Raw genomic sequence first — 21567 nt, 5'->3', positions numbered from 1 at the left:
GCTTGGTCTTGTTCGATCTGTCTGATCTGGGCTTTAATACGGGTAAGCTCTTGGTCTTTTTTTTGGAAATCTGGGCCAAAGTAATGGGTTTGGATGTAAGCCTTTAGGTCTTGGTCAAGTTTTTGGGCTTGTATGGTCAATCTATTTCTTAGCTCATCAACTTGAGTTTGAACTGAATACACTTGTGAGGACAAATTGTCTGTCTTCTCAACGAGTGTCTCCAAAGTATGATTGATTCTCAACAGGACTTTGTTTTGGCTAACAGCATTCTCCGTTTGTCAATTCAGTACCTCATCTTGAGGTGAAGTTGACTGAATTCCCTGTGGAGTTACTCCTTTTGGGGCTATGTATGGCCGTCGAGTAATCCTTTGACTGTCAGTGGAAACCTGTAGAGGAGGAAACTCCTGCTCATAAGGCTTGAGGGTTGCTATACATGGTACAGCAATAGGATCTGAGAATTGAGGCCTAAGGATTTTCTTTTTCTTCTTCCTTAAATAAAACCTTGGTGGTTCTCCAGGTTCATCTGGTGGATAGAACTTTGGAGGAGCAGTACAGCTCTGCTTCCTGTTCTTCTTGGACTTCTTCTTTTTGTAGTAGTCTTCATCTTCTGATTCTCCCCAAGCAACGCAGTCGCAATCTGAGTCACACATACTATGGTCAACATCCCATATGAAATGGCCTTTGACGTGTGAGACATAGACTGGCTTTCCTTCTTCATAATAGTGAATTGGGGGGTCATCTTGATCACTGGTATGTTGAACAGTGAGAGGAGAGATCATATAGATTCTCCTGGAAGATGACTGTCTAGAAAAAGATGGTCGTCCTTCTGTTCCTGGTCTTTGAAAAACCGTTCTGACTGTTCCATCAGTCTCTCGTGTGACCACTGGTGGTGCTGTTGTTTGGACATCAGGAGTGCTTTGTGGAAAAGCTCTCTCATAGTTAGTGATCCATTCTAGTGGTACTATGACGGCAAGCTCTTCTGGAGGAATCATCCTCGGAATGTTAACTATGGTCGGACCATGGTTCTTGTCTGTGAACATCAAAAGAGCATCATGGGTGGTGTTTGGAAGGTTCAGATCCAAAGCGTGATCTTGGATTCTGTACAACACCTGGTGGTGGAGTGTTGCTTGTTCAGCACTGGCGTCTTGTGTAACACCAATCAACTGGATCTGTATCCGGATCCTTTGAGAAAGGGTCGGATCTGTAAGCCTGATAGTGAAATCTGGCGAGATTGTAAGAATCACACTCCCATTAGTGAGAGTGGATACAAGTGCTCCAATAAGCGCATGTTGGTATTCTTTGAAGGTGGTATCTAAAAGTGCGATCTTTGCAGTGACAGGCAGTCCTTTCCTGCCATGTAAGGTCAGAATCAATCTTATGGCTCCAAGGTGAAGGTGAGTATATCCTTGTGACAAGTATTCACGAATGAGTTCTTGAGGGATCTCAATCATAACGTACTGTTCTGCAGAAGTGGCTTGAAGACCACACTGTTGTAAACGGGAAGTTTGAATCACTTCCTTAACAGGAGGTGATGATTCCCTTCTTATAAGATGGCGAATACTAAACTGCTTTTTCCGGTGGTAGAAAGAGTATGGATTGATGAGAGGTTGTTGGGTAGCAGGGATCTTTGAGTCTTCTGGTACATGGGTGATTTCAACAAGGTTTTCTATTTTGTTGGATAGGGTTTTATGAACAGATGGTGGTAAATGATCAAGAGAAAGCTCTGTATTATGAAAAATAGGTTGGCTAGATTCAGGGTTTGACATGAATATTTCAAGTCTCTCTTACTCTCCTTTGTCTCCAATATACCTTCTCTTTGCTTTAGTTCATTAGGCTCTGATACCACGGGGTGCATCCAGACGTACTTCTGAAAGAACATACCAAGGGACCAATACCTCTTGTCATCTCTATCCCGATGATGCACCCCGTGGTATCAGAGCCTAATGAACTAAAGCAAAGAGAAGGTATATTGGAGACAAAGGAGAGTAAGAGAGACTTGAAATATTCATGTCAAACCCTGAATCTAGCCAACCTATTTTTCATAATACAGAGCTTTCTCTTGATCATTTACCACCATCTGTTCATAAAACCCTATCCAACAAAATAGAAAACCTTGTTGAAATCACCCATGTACCAGAAGACTCAAAGATCCCTGCTACCCAACAACCTCTCATCAATCCATACTCTTTCTACCACCGGAAAAAGCAGTTTAGTATTCGCCATCTTATAAGAAGGGAATCATCACCTCCTGTTAAGGAAGTAATTCAAACTTCCCGTTTACAACAGTGTGGTCTTCAAGCCACTTCTGCAGAACAGTACGTTACGATTGAGATCCCTCAAGAACTCATTCGTGAATACTTGTCACAAGGATATACTCACCTTCACCTTGGAGCCATAAGATTGATTCTGACCTTACATGGCAGGAAAGGACTGCCTGTCACTGCAAAGATCGCACTTTTAGATACCACCTTCAAAGAATACCAACATGCGCTTATTGGAGCACTTGTATCCACTCTCACTAATGGGAGTGTGATTCTTACAATCTCGCCAGATTTCACTATCAGGCTTACAGATCCGACCCTTTCTCAAAGGATCCGGATACAGATCCAGTTGATTGGTGTTACACAAGACGCCAGTGCTGAACAAGCAACACTCCACCACCAGGTGTTGTACAGAATCCAAGATCACGCTTTGGATCTGAACCTTCCAAACACCACCCATGATGCTCTTTTGATGTTCACAGACAAGAACCATGGTCCGACCATAGTTAACATTCCGAGGATGATTCCTCCAGAAGAGCTTGCCGTCATAGTACCACTAGAATGGATTACTAACTATGAGAGAGCTTTTCCACAAAGCACTCCTGATGTCCAAACAACAGCACCACCAGTGGTCACACGAGAGACTGATGGAACAGTCAGAACGGTTTTTCAAAGACCAGGAACAGAAGGACGACCATCTTTTTCTAGACAGTCATCTTCCTGGAGAATCTATATGATCTCTCCTCTCACTGTTCAACATACCAGTGATCAAGATGACCCCCCAATTCACTATTATGAAGAAGGAAAGCCAGTCTATGTCTCACACGTCAAAGTCCATTTCATATGGGATGTTGACCATAGTATGTGTGACTCAGATTGCGACTGCGATGCTTGGGAGAATCAGAAGATGAAGACTACTACAAAAAGAAGAAGTCCAAGAAGAACAGGAAGCAGAGCTGTACTGCTCCTCCAAAGTTCTATCCACCAGATGAACCTGGAGAACCACCAAGGTTTTATTTAAGGAAGAAGAAAAAGAAAATCCTTAGGCCTCAATTCTCAGATCCTATTGCTGTACCATGTATAGCAACCCTCAAGCCTTATGAGCAGGAGTTTCCTCCTCTACAGGTTTCCACTGACAGTCAAAGGATTACTCGACGGCCATACATAGCCCCAAAAGGAGTAACTCCACAGGGAATTCAGTCAACTTCACCTCAAGATGAGGTACTGAATTGGCAAACGGAGAATGCTGTTAGCCAAAACAAAGTCCTGTTGAGAATCGATCACACTTTGGAGACACTCGTTGAGAAGACAGACAATTTGTCCTCACAAGTGTATTCAGTTCAAACTCAAGTTGATGAGCTAAGAAATAGACTGACCATACAAGCCCAAAAACTTGACCAAGACCTAAAGGCTTACATCCAAACCCATTACTTTGGCCCAGATTTCCAAAAAAAGACCAAGAGCTTACCCGTATTAAAGCCCAGATCAGACAGATCGAACAAGACCAAGCTAGACAACCCAAGCCACAAGCTTTGGCCACAGATCCATTAGCCTTATATCCACCACAGTATCCCATGTACACACCCACTTACATTCCTCTACAGCAGCCAACCATAAATGAACCTGATTATGACCACATCTTCAAGACCCATTATCACCTTGCCCGAAGATTTCACACAAAGCCTAAACCACACCCGGTTCAACCTACATGACCTTCACAAAAAAAGATGCATAATCCACCATGGTCAGAAAGAGAATTTCTCAGAGGAGAAATCTCTGGAGAAAAAACTGAGGCAATTTCCAAAGGAAAAGAAGAACAGGCACCAGAAAAGAGGACAATCGGAATGATTGATGCAGACATCACTTCAAGTGATTCGTTTGAAGAAGTAACGTCTGACTCATCAGATTTTTTGGTTGAAGAATCATCTGAGGAAGATCAGATTGCAGATCTTTCTGCAATAGCAATGGTTGATCAAGCCAACCCAACCTCAGAAGAAGAAGGAGAAGGAATAGTTGTAGAAGAAGAAGATGATAATCCTCCTCCACAGACCAAGTCCACTCAGACAAAAGCAGGCAACCATTATTTCACTTTCGATAACCTTCCTCCTCACAAGTACAGAGAAAGGTTGAATGATTTTGGAGCCTGGATTGATACCAAGATGACTAGCCCTAATGCAGATATCCAGCAAGTACTCTCTGAGTTTGTCACCAGAATGACCGGCAATCTTAGAGAATGGATAAACACATTAAGTGAATATGAGCGAATGCAGCTTACTGGTGGAAGTGCTGCTCAGTTTCTAGGAAGATTGCATAGAGAATTCCTAGGAGACATTGGGATTATCCAGCAGAGAAATTCTCAAGAATACTATGAGATGAAATGCTGTTCACTCAATAAGAAAGATCTGGAAAAGCATTTCAAAAGAATGCAGGCCAAATACTATCCTCTTGGGGGACAGAGCAACTCAACGCTCAAAGAAGTGTATCTTGCTTCACTCCCAAAAGAGCTCCTACCAGAGATAAGAAGAACAATGGCCATCTACCAGAAGGATATTCCAACAATAACCTTCGGAGAAATCTATCAATTGGCTCTAGCAGCTCTTGATAAGCTCTGCAATCAGCAAGACCTGATCAAACAGCTAGCCAGGAATTCCCTCAAACTAAAGGGAGCGTGCAACAAGTCTTATCTGCAGATCAAATGCAAAGATAAAGACTCTTGTGACTGCCATACAAAAAAGAAGCACCACTACAGAAGGACCAGACGGTCAGATTTTGATCAAAGCCGTTTTAGCAGAAGAAGAAAGTTTAAAGGAAAGAAACGGTTCTTCAGAAAAAAGACTTTCAAGGACAAGCGAACCAACAAATGCTTTCTTTGTGGACAAACTGGGCACTTTGCCAAGAAATGTCCCAATAAGAAGCAGACAAGCAAAAGAGAAATAAAGATGCTTCAATCTCTACAAGAAGCTGTCTTAACCCGAGAAGATGAAGATCTTGAATCTATCCTTGAAGAACAGTCAGAAGCAGATGAGTACACAAAATATGTGCTTCATGATCCTGAAGATGATCCTTCTGATGATGACTACAGGCCAATCCATTATATGGCACCTGCTCCGCCTCAACAGTGGATGGCAGAAGAAGGATGCCTAGGAAGCTTAGGTTCCAAAAGAATTGATGGGATCCAACGACCCCATTTTAAAGTCAAACTTTTGGCGTCCAAGTATGATGTGCCAAAAAAGGCCGTAGCACTACTTGATACAGGATCTTGTGCAACCGTTGTCAGACCCAATTTGTTACCTGATGAAATTTGGGCTCCTCATGACAAGACCTACACAACAGCCAGCCAGGAAAGATTTATTATTGATCGTATTTCCAGAGGAAAAATTGGAATACAAATATTTCCTGAAATGGTGATTTGGCTGAAAGTTCTGGGAAGCTACCTCCCTGAGAAGGATGTACTGTTTGGTTTCGATGCATACTACCAAACGCAGGGAATGTCAATATGGCCAGAAGGATTGAAATTCAAAAGGAAATTCTTGCCATTTCTTGAAAACAGAGGCATCTATGAAATTAGCAAGGCTCCTTCAGACTATGAAGCTATCCAGAACAGGTTACTGAAAACTTGTTGTGACAGCCATGACAAGTTTGATCACCCTTTTCCTTTATGGAAGAATCAAGAATTCTTCATTCAATTGCCCTTCAAAAAGAATGAAGACATCAATCCTACCAAGGCAACCCATTCAGGAATGAATCCTGAAAATCTGAAGTTAGCAAGAGAAGAATGCGCTTCGTTACTGAAGCAAGGTTTGATTGAACCAACAACTTCTAACTGGGCATGCCAAGCATTCTATGTGGAAAAGAGGTCTGAACAAATCAGAGGAAAGAAGAGACTGGTGATTGATTACAAGCCCTTAAACCTCTTCTTACAAGATGACAAGTTTCCACTACCAAGGATTGACGCCATAACTCCGCGGCTTAGTGAAGCTAAACTTTTCAGTAAGTTTGACCTCAAAGCAGGATTTTGGCAACTGGGTATCCACCCCAAAGATAGATATAAAACGGGTTTTTGCATACCTGATGCCCAATACCAATGGACTGTCATGCCATTTGGACTAAAGGTAGCTCCATCATTATTCCAAAAAACTATGATCAGAATCTTTGAGCCCATACTCCACTCAGCCCTCATTTACATAGATGACATCCTACTGTTCTCAAAGGACGGCCCAACTCATCAGGCCCTTCTGATCCAGTTCACTGAAATCGTGGAAAAATATGGAATAATGCTATGTGAAAAAAAAAAAGCCTTATTGGTCAGACCCAAATTGATTTCTTGGGAATGACTTTCAATAATGGTTTCTTCCAGCCTGGAGAGCACATCTCAAAGGAACTGTTAAACTTTCCTGATAACCACCTGACAACAAAACAGGTCCAACAGTTCTTAGGCATCATTAATTACATCCGTGACTTTCTTCCGGATGTCACGAGACACACAAGCCAGTTGTCAAAGTTACTAACAAAGAAACCCCCACCTTGGGGTCCTAAACAGACGACAGCTGTCAAGTACCTGAGAGAAGTAGCACAGAGACCCCCACCATTGAAAATTCCTAGCAATGGACAACGCATCCTGCAAACTGATGCTAGTGATAACTACTGGGGAGCTGTTCTCCTTGAAGAGATTGATGGAACAAGACATTACTGTGCGCATGCTAGCGGACAGTTCAAGGAGTCAGAAAGACATTACCATGCTACATACAAGGAGGTCCTCGCAGTCAAAAGAGGAATCGAGAAGTTCAGTTTTCACTTGAGTGCGTATCATTTCATTGTGGAAATGGACAATACGTCCTTTCCATCCATGCTGGACACCACAATGGACAATACGTCCTTTCCATCCATGCTGGACACCAAAGGAAAGATACTACCAAACTCACAACTTCTAAGATGGAAAGATTGGTTCTCACGCTATAAATTCACAGTAAAACACATCAAAGGAAACCACAACACCATAGCTGACTACCTTTCCAGACCAACCAAAGAACTTCCACCAAAAGTTCTTCACATCCTAGCCATGAATAGAGCTTCACCACCAACCTTCCCTCTTCCAGACTGCCCTCAAGACCATAAGTTCTATAGAAGAGAACCTGGACCGTTTCCTTTTTCCCTTCGACCTAGGACTGCTGCTGAGGTCAAGACCCTAGCTGAAGAATGCCTGTTTTACTGGTTACACAGGCTCCTCCTTGTTACCCAAATCACAGCAAAACCTCAACACTTTCACCCGAAAACACCTTATCATATTATACCCACCATTAAAGGTGAAATTCCTGAAGAAATGCTGTGGTTCATGTGGGCACTTTCTGTTCAGTATGATTGTGCCATCATAGTTCCTGGAATTGCTATGTACAGATTTCTCTGTGACAAAAGCTTCTCAGGAACAAATCTTGAGAAACTTCTCAAGATGTTTGCACCTATTCCATTTTGGAGAGGAAAACTCTTCAGTGCACTAACAGACCATGACGTTTGGAATATCCCTGATAAGCTGAGACACAGGTTTTATTATGCCTTTGTCTTGAGAAGACTATTTGCTTACCGTCAAGGGATCCTCTACACCAGAAACAACATCAACATTGTTGGTTATTCAAAGATATGGCCCACAGATGAGAAACACTGTCTCAACAATCTGGCCAAACATCTCACCTTCCACAACAATCCTAACGTTGATGTACTCACAGAAGCCATTGAAGGACTATCACTTTCAGCAGAAGAGGAAGCTTCCTCCTCCAGGACTGTACAGGAAGAATTAAGAGAATTCCAAGCCAACTTCCTTGCTTCATCTGTAACTTATCCTACACCACCACTCTCCCAGAATGAACACCCATGGAATTCTCCTCTTGAAGATCAAGCCATCTATGGCTATGGACACATTGAAGACGAAGAACCAGGATCAAGAGTCTATCCAGTACCGCCAAGTCCAACATATGTGGATGCTGGGATTGAAGATGATGATACTGAGGATCAATGCACACAAGGACCACATGACCTTGAGGATGACATTGATGAACATGAGCCCATTACGAAATACAGTCCGTGAAAAATGGGACCCAGCAATAAGCATAATGTCCAGAAGTAATTATGATATTTTGTCTTTTATAATCATGTAAAATACGGTGTGACATAAAGTAAGTTTGTCCTTTTATAATCATAAAGAGGAGTGATGTGAGATAAAGCTGTCATAATGTAACCAAGGGTAAGATTCCTTCTTATCCCTTAGTAGTGCGGTCCACGTGTCTGTATTCAAGTAGCTTGTTTAAAGTTGTTTGTCTCGTTGTAATGATGGATAAGATTCTTTCTTATCCTCCACTACCCAAGAGCCTCTATATATAGAGGACTCTCCCATTGTAACAAACCAGAAGTTAATCTTTCAATATAACCATTATAAGATATTCACCATGAATACTCTCTAAATCTCTCTCTCTCTGAAATCTTGAGTCTTCAATATGCTTATCTTTGCTTACTAGTTTCACGTATGCTCTAGGCTTGCCTCATTCTTGAGGATCCTGCCTATCAGAAATGAAACTGATCCGATCCATGAGAAGTTCCAGTATTGGAAAGAAAGAACATATCGGCATCCATGACGATCTTGTCATAAGGTCCCTTGAATCCCCAATTGAGATGAGTTTAGTGGGAAATCGGGATAGAGATGACAAGAAGTATTGGTCCCTTGGTATGTTCTTTCAGAAGTACGTCTGGATGCACCCCGATTGATTGATTGTTGCACCCAAATGGGTGACACTTGTAAGAAGAGCATTCGGTTTATTTTTAACACGTGGTGGATCACGTGATAGGCTGATGCAGTGCGCCAGTGCCCCTCAGATATAAAAGCTGCAGGCTGCAGCGCTAACAAACTACCCAACCAAAGGTCCTTAACTCCTTAAATACGTTTTTTTTTTCCCAATAAAATTTATGAATTAAGTTGAGTTAATCTAGTAGTTAATTTACTAATTCATTTAAACAAATATTGAAAGTTTGTTGGCTTTTATAAAATTTATGAACTAAGTTGAGTTAATCTGGTCAGTAATTGTTGGCTTTTATAAAATTTCAAAAGTTTTTATTTTAATCATTATTATTGATTTATTTCATCAAATACGTAATAGATTAACCGTTTATGTGATAAGTCGAAACATGTCATTCAATATCTAACTTGTTACGTTAACATTTGGTGGAATTAATTAAGAATTTAATTTGATGTATTATTATGATAAAGTAGTTATATATATATATATATATATATATATATAAAATTATACATTATTATATCAACAAAATAATTTTTTTGATTATTATAAATAATTATTTAAAAAACAAATATATAATTAAAAATATTTTATATTATTAGTGTATCAAAATAAAATTTATAAATATTTCTCTCTCAAACATATTATAATCTTTATCAGCAGATCATAAATTGCATTGTGCAAAGTAATTTTGCATATGGACTTATGGAGTGTGTTATTAGTTATTACTTATTCTTACTGTATATATATCTCAAGGAGCAAAGAATCTCCAAGTGTTACAATTTTCAGCCATGCCAGTGTAGTACGTTCCATATTGAGTGGACTTGCATGCTGAAGCAATCTGATTACCAGAACAATAAGACTACAGGAGTTGCCTTCCAATTGAGGATAAAACTATTTTTTAAATCTACTTTTGATATTTCAATAAAATGATCAAATAAAATAAAATGATATGCTATTAAGTTAAAAATAGAAAATACAGATGTATTAAAACATGCTGCTCCTTAATTTTTTTTTGGAAAAGTATAGGTTATCAATATACTATCTGTCAATTTATTACTAATAATAATTAATTATTATATTTTAAACATATGTATAAGGAGACACATCTAAAAAATACATATATAAAGACATTTCTATTAGACACAGCCATAAAAAAGACATTTTTATTAGACACATCCACAAAGACACTTTCTTTAAACACAATTATAAACAAGAGTTGATAGATGTTGACAGAAATATTGTTGGTAACGTAGCGGAATTGGTTTTTTTTTTTTTTTCGTTTTATATAGTTAAATATGACTAATTCAAAAGGATGCTCCTTATAATTATCTCTCTCGAGACTAAATATTTTTTTTTTTAAATTCTCTCGTGTTATCATTGGTTATTTGTTTTTTTATTGTCTACTGTAATTTTTAATTTGATAGATTGAAGATTAATTTAAAATTTATTACGGATTTAAATTTTATTTAAAAGTATGTTACTAGTTAATAAATTATTGTATATACAATTTAAATTTCGACACTTATTTAAACAAATGAGTGAGTTAAGCACTCTACTAATTCAATTTGTTATCATTGTTTTTTTTTGTACCAAAATATCCATCGGGTCGAAAGTTCAATGACTATTTTTTCGGATATTACAGAGACACACAAAATGAGCGACAATAAACTAACTTCATTCCTATCCTCTAATAAATATCGAACCCAAAAAAAATAATTAAAAGACACATACTCTCATCTATCTATGTGAACTTAAGTTGGTGCTATCATTGGTTATTTGTTATCACTCATTACGGTAGCCGACAAGAATCAGCCCAAAAAGTTTTCACTTATACTCCGCTACTTTGGTGGCATCAGTTATCAGACCATAAAGGGAAAAATTAACCGACTTATGGACAAGGGATCATAAAATATACTTAAAAAAGAAAAAAAGAACTAAGTGATCTGAAGTACCAAAGGAGACTCCCATAAAATCAACCAATTAATAAAAAAAATTAGCAGAATGAGATGTGGCCAACTTATATCTTACGTAGAGAGGACAAAATGTGTTGCTTACAGATTTAATTCGTTTTTTAATTATGTATAATTATTTATTTAAAAATTTATAAAAAAACAGACGCACGTATATATAAAATATTAAATATTATAAAATCACTTAAGAAAAATCCTCCCATACGCATAGGCGTGTGTGATTGGTAAGGATTGGAGTTCAACCCCTGGTTTTTTTACTACCCCTTTCTTTCCATTTTATCAAACGGAATGGCTTAAATATTCTTGCTAAGAGGAGCCACCTTTATTTCTTTCTTTCTTTCTTTCTGTGCATATTCCAAATACGAAGAAATCTTATCTTTTATTCTTTTGGAAGATAATTCTTTTTCAATTTTTTTCCCCTCTCTCTCAACAGGCTTCCTTTTTAAGATTCTCGTTTCTTCCTAGTCATGCATATATATATTGACACCCTTTACAACGTGGTGTTCCGATCTTATAACCCATATCTTTCACCTTCAAGGTTTCTTCATAGCACGCTAGTTTCAATCAATTTTTTTGCATCATATTCTATCATATTATTATTATTATTATTATTATTATTATTATTATTATTATTATTATTATTATTATTTATATCTTGTTCTCTACATAGAAATTAAAACTAATAATTTTGTCCTTAATTAGTTATTAATTTGTGTGTCTGATGTGTTTGTAGAAATATGACGAAACATAAGATAGAAATAAAGAAGATAGAGAACATAGCAGCAAGGCAGGTGGCTTTTTCAAAGAGGAGAAGAAGTCTGTTCAAGAAGGCCGGGGAGCTTTCAACTCTGTGTGATGCAGAGGTGGCGCTCCTTGTCTTTTCTGCTACTGGCAAACTCTTCCAACACTCTAGTTCAAGGTTTCTCTCCTTTATCTTTTTTTTTTTCAATTTTTTTATATTAAAATATTTATAGAGAGTAAATGGTCAAATTATCCTAAAAAATTATTTGTTGTTTAAATAAATTTTTGAAAAAAATTTTAATCAAATTCATCTTTCACAAATTTTAAATTAGTACTGTTAGTCTTGTGTTACTTCCATTGCTAATAACATATATAGAATTTGTTGATATGACACGTTAAGTGATATCCAACACACATCCAACACACTTATTAATTCAAATGGGCAGTTAACATAATAAGTTTATGAAATTATATCAAATCAACTCTAAATTTAGAGATTTAGTGCCTCAAGTTCTCCTCTCAATTAAATTTTGATTTGATCTAATTTTGTAAACTTATTATGTTAACAGTTGTGGTGTCATTTGATGTACTATATTAGCAAATTTTGACACCATAAATAAAGAAAATGGCAGAAAAACTAATGTGATTAACTTAAAATTTTTAAAAAATAAATTTAATTAAAAAAATTTTAGGAACCAATTTGAAAAACGAATAATCTTTCAGGAACGAATTTGACCAATTATTTTATTTATAGAGCAATGCAAGTGACAAGCAAATATTATTATGTTGGATCAGCACTTAATCAATAATAATTTGCATGGTATTTATAAATATTTATATACAAAAAATATATAATTTACACTTATATTTATCAAAATTTTATATAAATGAACCAATATAATTTACATTTATATTTTTTAAAATTTGCACCTATAAATTAATAAAATTTATTTATTAGAGATAATTTAATATTTATACTAATGATTAAAATTACTAAAAATACTAAAATTTCTGATATTTATATATTAATATATTATACAACTTCTATAAAAGACCACACATAATCACAACAGCTGAACGTCATTATATACACACAGCCTATCAATAAATAATAATATGTGTATTAACTCACCTTTTATCTATTAAATATTTATGTATTAAATTAATCAAAATGTAAATACTTTTTATCCTAGAAAAAAACTTTAAATTTCAAATTTTAAAAGTAGAAAAAGAAGTTTTTTTTTAATAAATATATATTAAAATACATTTTAATAACAAAAAAATTGTACATCAAAATTATTTCAATTTCTATTATATATAGGACAGATATGGAAAAATTCGTTTTGTTTTTTTAATTTAATACTACTTAGATTGATAAAATTCAATGTCAAAAAAAGGGTTATTAGGTTGAGTAGTGTATAAATTTTATTTTTATGATATACTACTTATATGAGGATATTTTCAATTTTTCACACTGTTGTAGATTAAATTTGCATCTTGCTGAAAATTTTATAAGATTTTTTTTTTAGAATTAAATGATGAACCGATTATCTGCATATCATAAATTATAGTTACAAAATATCATATTAACCCAAATTATTTGATATATATAAATATATAATATAATATGATATAATATTTAAATCAATGTAACATATAACTTTTAAGTGTATATAAAAAAATATCTACATATACACAAAAAACTAATTACTAAATTAATTATTCGTATAAAATATTATTAAAATACATAATACATATTGAAAATAAATTTTAAAAAATATATTTATATACAAATATATAATAATGAATTTAGTAATTATTTTTTTGTATGTACATAGTTTTTTTTATAAAAAAAATTACCTGATCGTATTATTCCAATTCTCACACAAATAATTAACATTAATGATCATATATAGTTATAATGAAATGATTGAATTAGTAATATTTGAACGTATAAATGTAAAGCTACTAATAATTACATGTAATATGTATTATATTAAGTAAACTTATAAAATTAAAAGTTTCATTATCCCCAAATTTTTCACAATCATAAAAATTTATTTATTTTTGCATGTCCTATTTGTTAAATTTATGCATTTTAATATTTTTACTTGAAATAACTATTAATTGGGACTTTCATGAAATATTTTTTTTATAATATATTTTTTTAATTTGACAAACTAAAAATTAATTTATCTTAAATTTAAATTCTATTTAAAAGAAAAATAAATAAAATGAATAAATCAATTTTATCTGTTATATGTTCAGTGTGGAACAGGTAGTAGAAATGCACAAAGATATGCATTCAAGCATCGACAAATCATCATATCACCCTCCAATGGAATTGCAAGTAAGATGTACTCTTTCAATCAACAATTTATCACTAAAAAATTAAGATAATAAAAAGTATTATAGAGCATACAATATTTGATGGAATTTATATATCTTTGTGTATATGCTTCAAGATGCGCAATGAAGTGGCAGATAAGACTCATGAATTAAGGTACTATATATCCTCATTCTTAATTAACTATTCACTTTTAAACATAGTTTCAGAGTAAGAGAATATTTAAATGTATTAAATTATTAATATCATCATTAAAAAAATTTAAAATTTTACTCAATTATTTTTAGTACAAAAGAATGAGAAATTGATTGTTGACTCAAATATAAAATAAATATAATGAAAAATATTAGTTACTTGATATTTTTTAAAAAATAATTATTTTTTCTCATGTGTTAATTTATAATTATAATTTGAAAAATAGAATCAATATCACATTCACTTATTTAAAGGGAAAGTATTTATAATAAAAAAATAATTTAAAAATATTAAATTAGTACAAAAAGACTACATAATTGTTAATATATAATAATTTTAGGTGGATAATTAACGTAATTAATACAAAAATATATATAGGTGGATAATAGACATATCTAGTACTAACATTGGATTATATACAAATTTTATTATTGACTAATGAAAATTCTATTTATATTAGTACAATCAAATATATATTTAAACTATTAGTCTTTAAAATTTGAGTTAGATAATTTAGTATTTTTAATGATGATTTTTAAGATAAAATAAATTTTTATGATACTTATATAAAATTTTAAATTTAAAATATAAAAAAATTTATTTATTATATTTATGTTTATTATAAATTATTTATTTTAAAATATTATATAAAATTTTAAAGAATTTAAAAAAATAAATTATTTTTCGTTGTAAATATGTTTATTATAATTTTTTTAAGTTTTAAAAATTGTTTTACTAAATATAATTGTGGTGTTTTTACTTATTAAAAGTTATTTTTAATTTAATTTTATCAAATGAAGTGTTGCAGCTTTTAAAAATTTATCTTTTAAAAGATAATTTTTATAAACTACTTTAAAAAAAGTAAAAACTTTATCAAACCAACTTTTAGAAGAACGACGGATCATTCCATGATAGTAATCATTATTTTGTTGTTTTTTCAAAGACCTTGGGTGAAGCCAAATCAAAAACCTATCGTCCTTTATTGAATACTGATTTTTTAAAATAAAAATCTTTTTAACCTGAAAGATAAAGCAAATTTATCTTTAAGACATAAAAAATAGAAAATATTTTAAGTGCACCGGCGGTGCACCAATTATTTTAACCGTTGATTTTAATTAATATATTATATATATTTTTTATAATTCAGATCAACAGTTAAAATAATTAGTGCACTGGTACTTTTGGTATACTTAAATATTTCTTAAAAAATAATAGAATTAAGTACAGTTGAGAATTTGATATCTCAAACATAATTGTAAAGATACCAGTAATGTTTAATAAAATGGAAAGAGTTCCCAAAGACAATAAAATTGTAAAATAATTTTCAATCAATTAATAATTATTAAATTTTTTTATTTTTTTTATTATTTTTTTATAATTTTATTATCTTTAAGTACTCTTTACGTACTCTTTTTGTTTTATTAACGTTTTTTAACTTTGTCATCACCAAAAGATCCAAAAGTATTTATTGGTAAATTTTGGTATTGGTGGTATTGATCAATATTGTAGTATTTTCTGGATACCCAAATAAAAAATTGTTCTTTGAAATGAAAATTTTCTCCGTTCAACCTAAATAGATAAAAAGAGATATAAATATATGAAAAAAAAAGATTGAAATATAACAAGCTACCTGTCCATTTGATTTTGGTTGTACTTCGAAAATGAAGGTGATGCTAAAAATTGAATTTCTTAGAACTTCGTTTCTTGAGTAAACTGTAAAAGAGAGAGCAAGGAAGGAAAGGAGAGCGAAATTTTTTTCTTGTGGACCTTTATTCTTGAATGACATTCTGCTTCAATGTCGGCAAAGACGCTTCTTGCATTGAATAAGTCGTTCTGAGCTTTTTTTTTTTTTTCCTAGAAAGTCGGGCGGAGTTAGGTGGTAAGAAAGAAGGGTGATAGTCCTCCTCATTTTAATTTTTTACATATAAATTATATGTAAATTTTAGTTTAATTTTTATTAAAATTTTATTTTAATTTTAATTTATTGTGTAAATATTTTTAGCCTCTCTGAAAGAGAGCCAATGCTGGCTAAAAAATTTAGATATAGAAGTAAGATGAGTGTTATATTTTAATGTGATAATTTTTTGTGTTTAAGTATACAAATCGAACCCTCCGATTCGTGTTTAAAAAATTTTAAAAATTTAAAATACATAAATCAAATTCAATTATTGATATATATCAACCTATCATGAATCGTTATTATCAGACAGTTAGTATAATTAATTATCATTATCAGGCAGTTAAATGGAGAAGAGCTTCAAGAATTAAAATTTCAAGAACTAATGAAACTTGAAGAACGTCTACTCAAAGGTCTGACCCGCGTTTTAAAAGCTAAGGTAATTTTTAACTTTTATATATATTCATGTATTTTGTATTTTAATTAATATAAAAAATTAATTAAAATAATAAATATTTTATATTTTAATTAAATAATTTAAAATAAATTTTTATAAATAATCAAAAATATTTTTATAGATAAATATTATTAATAATAGTTATTTTAGTTAAAAATTATATACAAAAATATTTTTAATTTTTTAATATATCTAAATATATTATTTAATTTTTGCAACAATAATAATTATGTACATGTTCTTAGTATATAAAGAAATATTTTTTGTTTATTTCAGGATGAAAGAATGGCAAATGACATCACTGTCCTCGCAAAAAAGGTTTTAATAACTATTATTACTATCCATAAATGTATCTTTTAAGAAAAACAATTTATAACTTGTCTATTTACCATGCTAAGCATCATTCCATCAATAATGTTCATCCTCCGTACTCATGTAGGGAGTGGATCTAATGCAAGAGAATAAGAAATTGCTGCAGGTAAAAAGACTATAATTAATTTTTGGTTGTTCAAATTATTATTTATTGTTTAATTTCTATTTCTAATACTATCATTTTTATATTGTAGATTGCTGATGAAAAAGAACAAGCATGAGTTGAAATAGTTATCATCAATTTACAGGTTATACATTAATTGTCTTTCTACCGTGTATTCAAAATATATTTTATTTTTTAATGTGTTTATGCAGGATTTTTTTATAAATAAATAATTTAATTATTTTATTTATTAAAAATATAATTTATAGCGTATTTATTTATTTATTTTATATTAATTTATTTTATTTACTGTATAAATAAAATAATTATAAATATATCTCATTTACATATAAATGTATCTTATTTATATTGTGAATAAAATATATATAATATTATTAAAAAAATATAATTAAAATAATATTAATTTTTTTAAAAATTAACTCATTTAAATTAGTACTCAAATGAATAAAATTGATATTATTTTAATCGTAATTTTTTCGATAGTAATACACATGTATCATTCATAATGTAAACGATATAACTATAAATATATCTCGTTTACAAATACATTCATAATTATTTTATTTACACGGTACAACAACAACAACAACAACAAAGCCTTGTCCCACTAAGTGGGGTCGGCTACATGAATCAAACGACGCCATTGTGCTCTGTCATGTATCATGTCTACAGAGAGACCGTTTACATGTAGATCTCGTTTGACCACCTCACGGATGGTCTTCTTAGGTCTTCCTCTGCCTTTCGCTCTTTGTCCATCTTCCATCTCATCCACCCTCCTAACTGGATGTTCTATCGGTCTTCTTCCCACATGTCCAAACCACCTGAGACGCGATTCAACCATCTTTTCCACAATGGGTGCTACTCCAACTCTCTCCCTTATATCTTCATTTCTTATTTTATCCAATCGCGTATGACCACTCATCCATCTCAACATCTTCATCTCTGCCACACTCAGCTTATGTTCGTGCTCCCCTTTAGCCGTCCAACACTCCGTACCATACAGCATAGCCAGTCTTATAGCGGTGCGATAGAATTTACCTTTAAGTTTTAAAGGTACTTTTTTGTCGCATATAAAACCAGATGCACTCCGCCATTTTGACCAACCTGCTTGGATCCTATGATTTACATCCTGTTCAATCTCTCCATTATCCTATATGATGCACCCAAGATACTTAAAACTTTTAACTTTTCGTAGGATGTTTTCTCCAATCTTCACCTCTATATTGGAGTTTTCCCTTCTCAGACTGAACTTACATTCCATATATTCCGTCTTGTTACGGCTTATGCGCAGACCATACACTTCTAGAGCTTCTCTCCATAACTCCAACTTCTTATTTAGGTCTTCCCTTGACTCTCCCATAAGGACGATATCATCGGCAAAAAGCATGCACCATGGCACAGGCTCTTGGATGTGCTCTGTGAGTACTTCCAAGACTAATGTGAAAAGGTATGGACTTAAGGATGATCCCTGGTGTAATCCTATACCAATAGGGAATTCCTCTGTCACACCACCTTGAGTCTTCACACTAGTTGTGGCCCCATCATACATGTCTTTAATTGCCCGAATATATGCGATCCTTACTCTCCTCTTTTCTAAAACCTTCCATAAGACCTCCCTTGGTACCCTATCATACGCTTTTTCCAAATCAATAAACACCATGTGCAGATCCCTTTTATTACTACGATACCTCTCCATCATCCTTCTTAATAGGTATATCGCTTCAGTGGTAGATCTGTCTGGCATAAATCCAAATTGGTTCTCTGTTACTTGTGTCTCTTTTCTCAACCTCCGTTCTATCACCCTTTCCCATAACTTCATAGTATGACTCATAAGCTTAATCCCTCTATAGTTTCCGCAACTTTATATATCCCCCTTATTCTTGTAGATAGGTACCAAGGTGCTCTTTCTCCACTCATCAGGCATCTTCTTTGACCTTAAAATCTCATTAAAAAGCTTGGTTAACCAGTTGATGCCTTTTCCTCCAAGACCCTTCCAAACCTCAATCGGGATATTATCAGGTCCTACTGCCCTACCATTTTTCATCTGCTTTAAAGCCTCTTTTACCTCGAAGTCTCGAATCCTTCGATAGTAGTCAAAGTTTTGATCTTCTTCCCTTGTGCATAATCGACCAAGGCTCGGAAGAGTCTTCTGTCCCTCATTAAATAACTCGTAGAAGTAGTTCTTCCACCTTTCATTAATCTTCTCCTCTTGAGCCAACATGCCTTAACCTGATCCATCCTCGTTCTTCTTTCCCGACTCTTTGCGATCCTATATATACATTTTTCTCCTTCCTTCGTGCCCAAAGACTGGTAGAGACCCTCATATGCTCTTGTCCTTGCTTCACTTACAGCCGCTTTTGTCTCTTTCTTAGCCGCCTTATATTTTTTCCAGTTATCTGCATTGCGGCATAAAGACCACTCTTTAAAGCATTCCCTTTTTATCTTTATCTTTTCTTGTATACTCGCATTCCACCACCAGGATTCCTTGTCTCTTGGTCCTATTCCTTTAGATTCACCAAAACTTTCTTTTGCTGTTCTTCTAATAACTTCTGCCATCTCCCTCCACATCTCTTCCGCGCTTCCATTCCCATCCCACTTTGCCTCTTCTCCTACCCGTCTTAGGAAGTTTCTTTGTTCCTCACCTTTCATCTGCCACCACCTCGTCCTTGGGTTCTTCGTATGATGTCTTTTCCTCAACTTTTGCTCAACGCGAAAATCCATGACGAGCACCCTATGTTGTGTTGTCAAACTCTCTCCCGGGATAATTTTACAGTTAATGCAAAATTTTCGGTCGACTCTCCTAAACAAGAAGAAGTCGATTTGAGAGCTTGTCATGCCACTCTTATAGGTTATAAGATGTTCGTCTCTCTTTTTAAAACATGTATTTGCGATGAGAAGATCAAAAGTTGAGGAAAAGTCCAAAATAGTTTTACCCTCGGCATTGATCACCCCGAAACCATGGCCTCCGTGAATACTCTCATATCCAGTCACTTCTCTCCCAACATGGCCATTTAAATCTCCTCCTAAGAAAATCTTATCTCCCAAAGATATGCCTTGAACCAAACTCTCTAGATCCTCCCAAAACCTTATCTTGTGTTGTTCGTCCGAACCCACTTGCGGTGCATAGGCGCTAATCACATGGAAAGCACCTCCCTCCACCACAAGTTTGATAGAGATGATCCGATCTCCCACCCTCTTGACATCCACTACGTCCTTCTTCCACTGCTTATCCACAATTATTCCGACCCCATTCCTATTCTTCACCTTTCCTGTATACCAAAGTTTGAAACCAGAAGTATCCAACTCCCTAGCCTTTGCACCAACCCATTTCGTTTCTTGTAGGCACATAATGTTAATCTTTCTCCTTGTCATGGTGTCCACCACCTCCATGGACTTTCCTGTTAGAGTGCCTATGTTCCATGTCCCAAATCTCAACCTTCTGTCGCTTCGACCTTTACCTTTTCCTTTGTGAACTAGCTTATTTACCCTCGTCCGTTCACGAAAACGCGAGAAGCCTTGCTCATTTAACACTACATCCGGGCACCGATGCAGCGGCTCTTGCTTCGACACCGTACTCGAGCCATACGACGCGTTGCTTCCGGGCAACGACCTAGCTTTAGCGCAATAATGTCTTTGATTCATGTCATGGGGGTTCGGCTATATTTTTATGTTGGTTGCCGAAGACCTAACACAACCCTCCTCCTTTATCCGGGCTTGGGACTTGCTATGTACCGCAAGTGTAACATAGGCGGAGTTATTTTATTTACACGGTAAACAAGATAAATCAATATGTTAATAAATTAATAAATATATTATAAATTATATATTTTAATAAATAAAATAATTAAATTATTTATTTTTTTAAAAAAAAATTCGTTTATGCTCTCATTTGTGATCTTATTTTATGTTGCAGGAAATTGTCCATCTTTGTCTATAAATATAATGAAAAAGTGCTTGGGAGCTGTGTTTTGTCTTCCATGGCTTCTCCAATGACAAACTCAGCTGAACTTTAATAACATGTATTTTGTATTTTATATATTTTACTTTCAATAATTTGATCCAAATGAAATGGTGTCACTGACCATACTTGTCTATATTGTCTGTTTAATGTAATTATCTATGTCGATAAGATGTTAAACTATCTTTTTTTTTTCAATTAAATGTCTTAACAGATGGAGTGTGGCTTAATTTATTTATTTATTTGTTGCATGCATGATAGCTTAGCAAACTAATTTAAAATAAAACCATATACTTTTGTGAAAGTAAAATACCTACTTTATAGTTTATATTGACTTTTAAAATTATTTATTCACATAAACAATACTATTATATTTTTTATTTTTCAAATTTACTAAAACTCAAAACAATAATTTTTTTTTAAAATAAATACTAAACATTCTTTAGTTCATATAGAGATA

At 33.7% G+C, this 21567-nt stretch overlaps 1 protein-coding gene across 4 annotated transcripts in view; it reads left to right on the top strand.

Annotated features, from left to right (window-relative positions):
- The window catches only part of LOC130955677 (MADS-box protein SVP-like), a 33373-nt gene extending 12265 nt beyond the window's left edge, over window positions 1-21108 (top strand). For 3 of the 4 annotated variants that reach the window (XM_057882600.1, XM_057882599.1, XM_057882598.1), the window contains 7 exons: window positions 11750-11935; window positions 14026-14107; window positions 14223-14260; window positions 16536-16635; window positions 16930-16971; window positions 17093-17131; window positions 17220-17301. In XM_057882600.1, coding sequence (XP_057738583.1) covers window positions 11754-11935; window positions 14026-14107; window positions 14223-14260; window positions 16536-16635; window positions 16930-16971; window positions 17093-17131; window positions 17220-17246 — 510 coding nt within the window. In that variant the 5' untranslated portion in view covers window positions 11750-11753 and the 3' untranslated portion in view covers window positions 17247-17301. Of the gene's footprint in view, window positions 1-11199; window positions 11555-11749; window positions 11936-14025; window positions 14108-14222; window positions 14261-16535; window positions 16636-16929; window positions 16972-17092; window positions 17132-17219; window positions 17302-21062 lie in introns of those variants that run through there. The other variant, XM_057882597.1, reaches the window with a different exon arrangement.
- Window positions 21109-21567: the final 459 nt, after the last annotated feature.

The sequence above is a fragment of the Arachis stenosperma genome, chromosome 10, assembly GCF_014773155.1.
Source record: "Arachis stenosperma cultivar V10309 chromosome 10, arast.V10309.gnm1.PFL2, whole genome shotgun sequence".
Lineage (NCBI taxonomy): Eukaryota > Viridiplantae > Streptophyta > Magnoliopsida > Fabales > Fabaceae > Arachis > Arachis stenosperma.
Note: the sequence above shows the minus strand (reverse complement) of the source record. Positions and strands in the feature narration are given on the sequence as shown.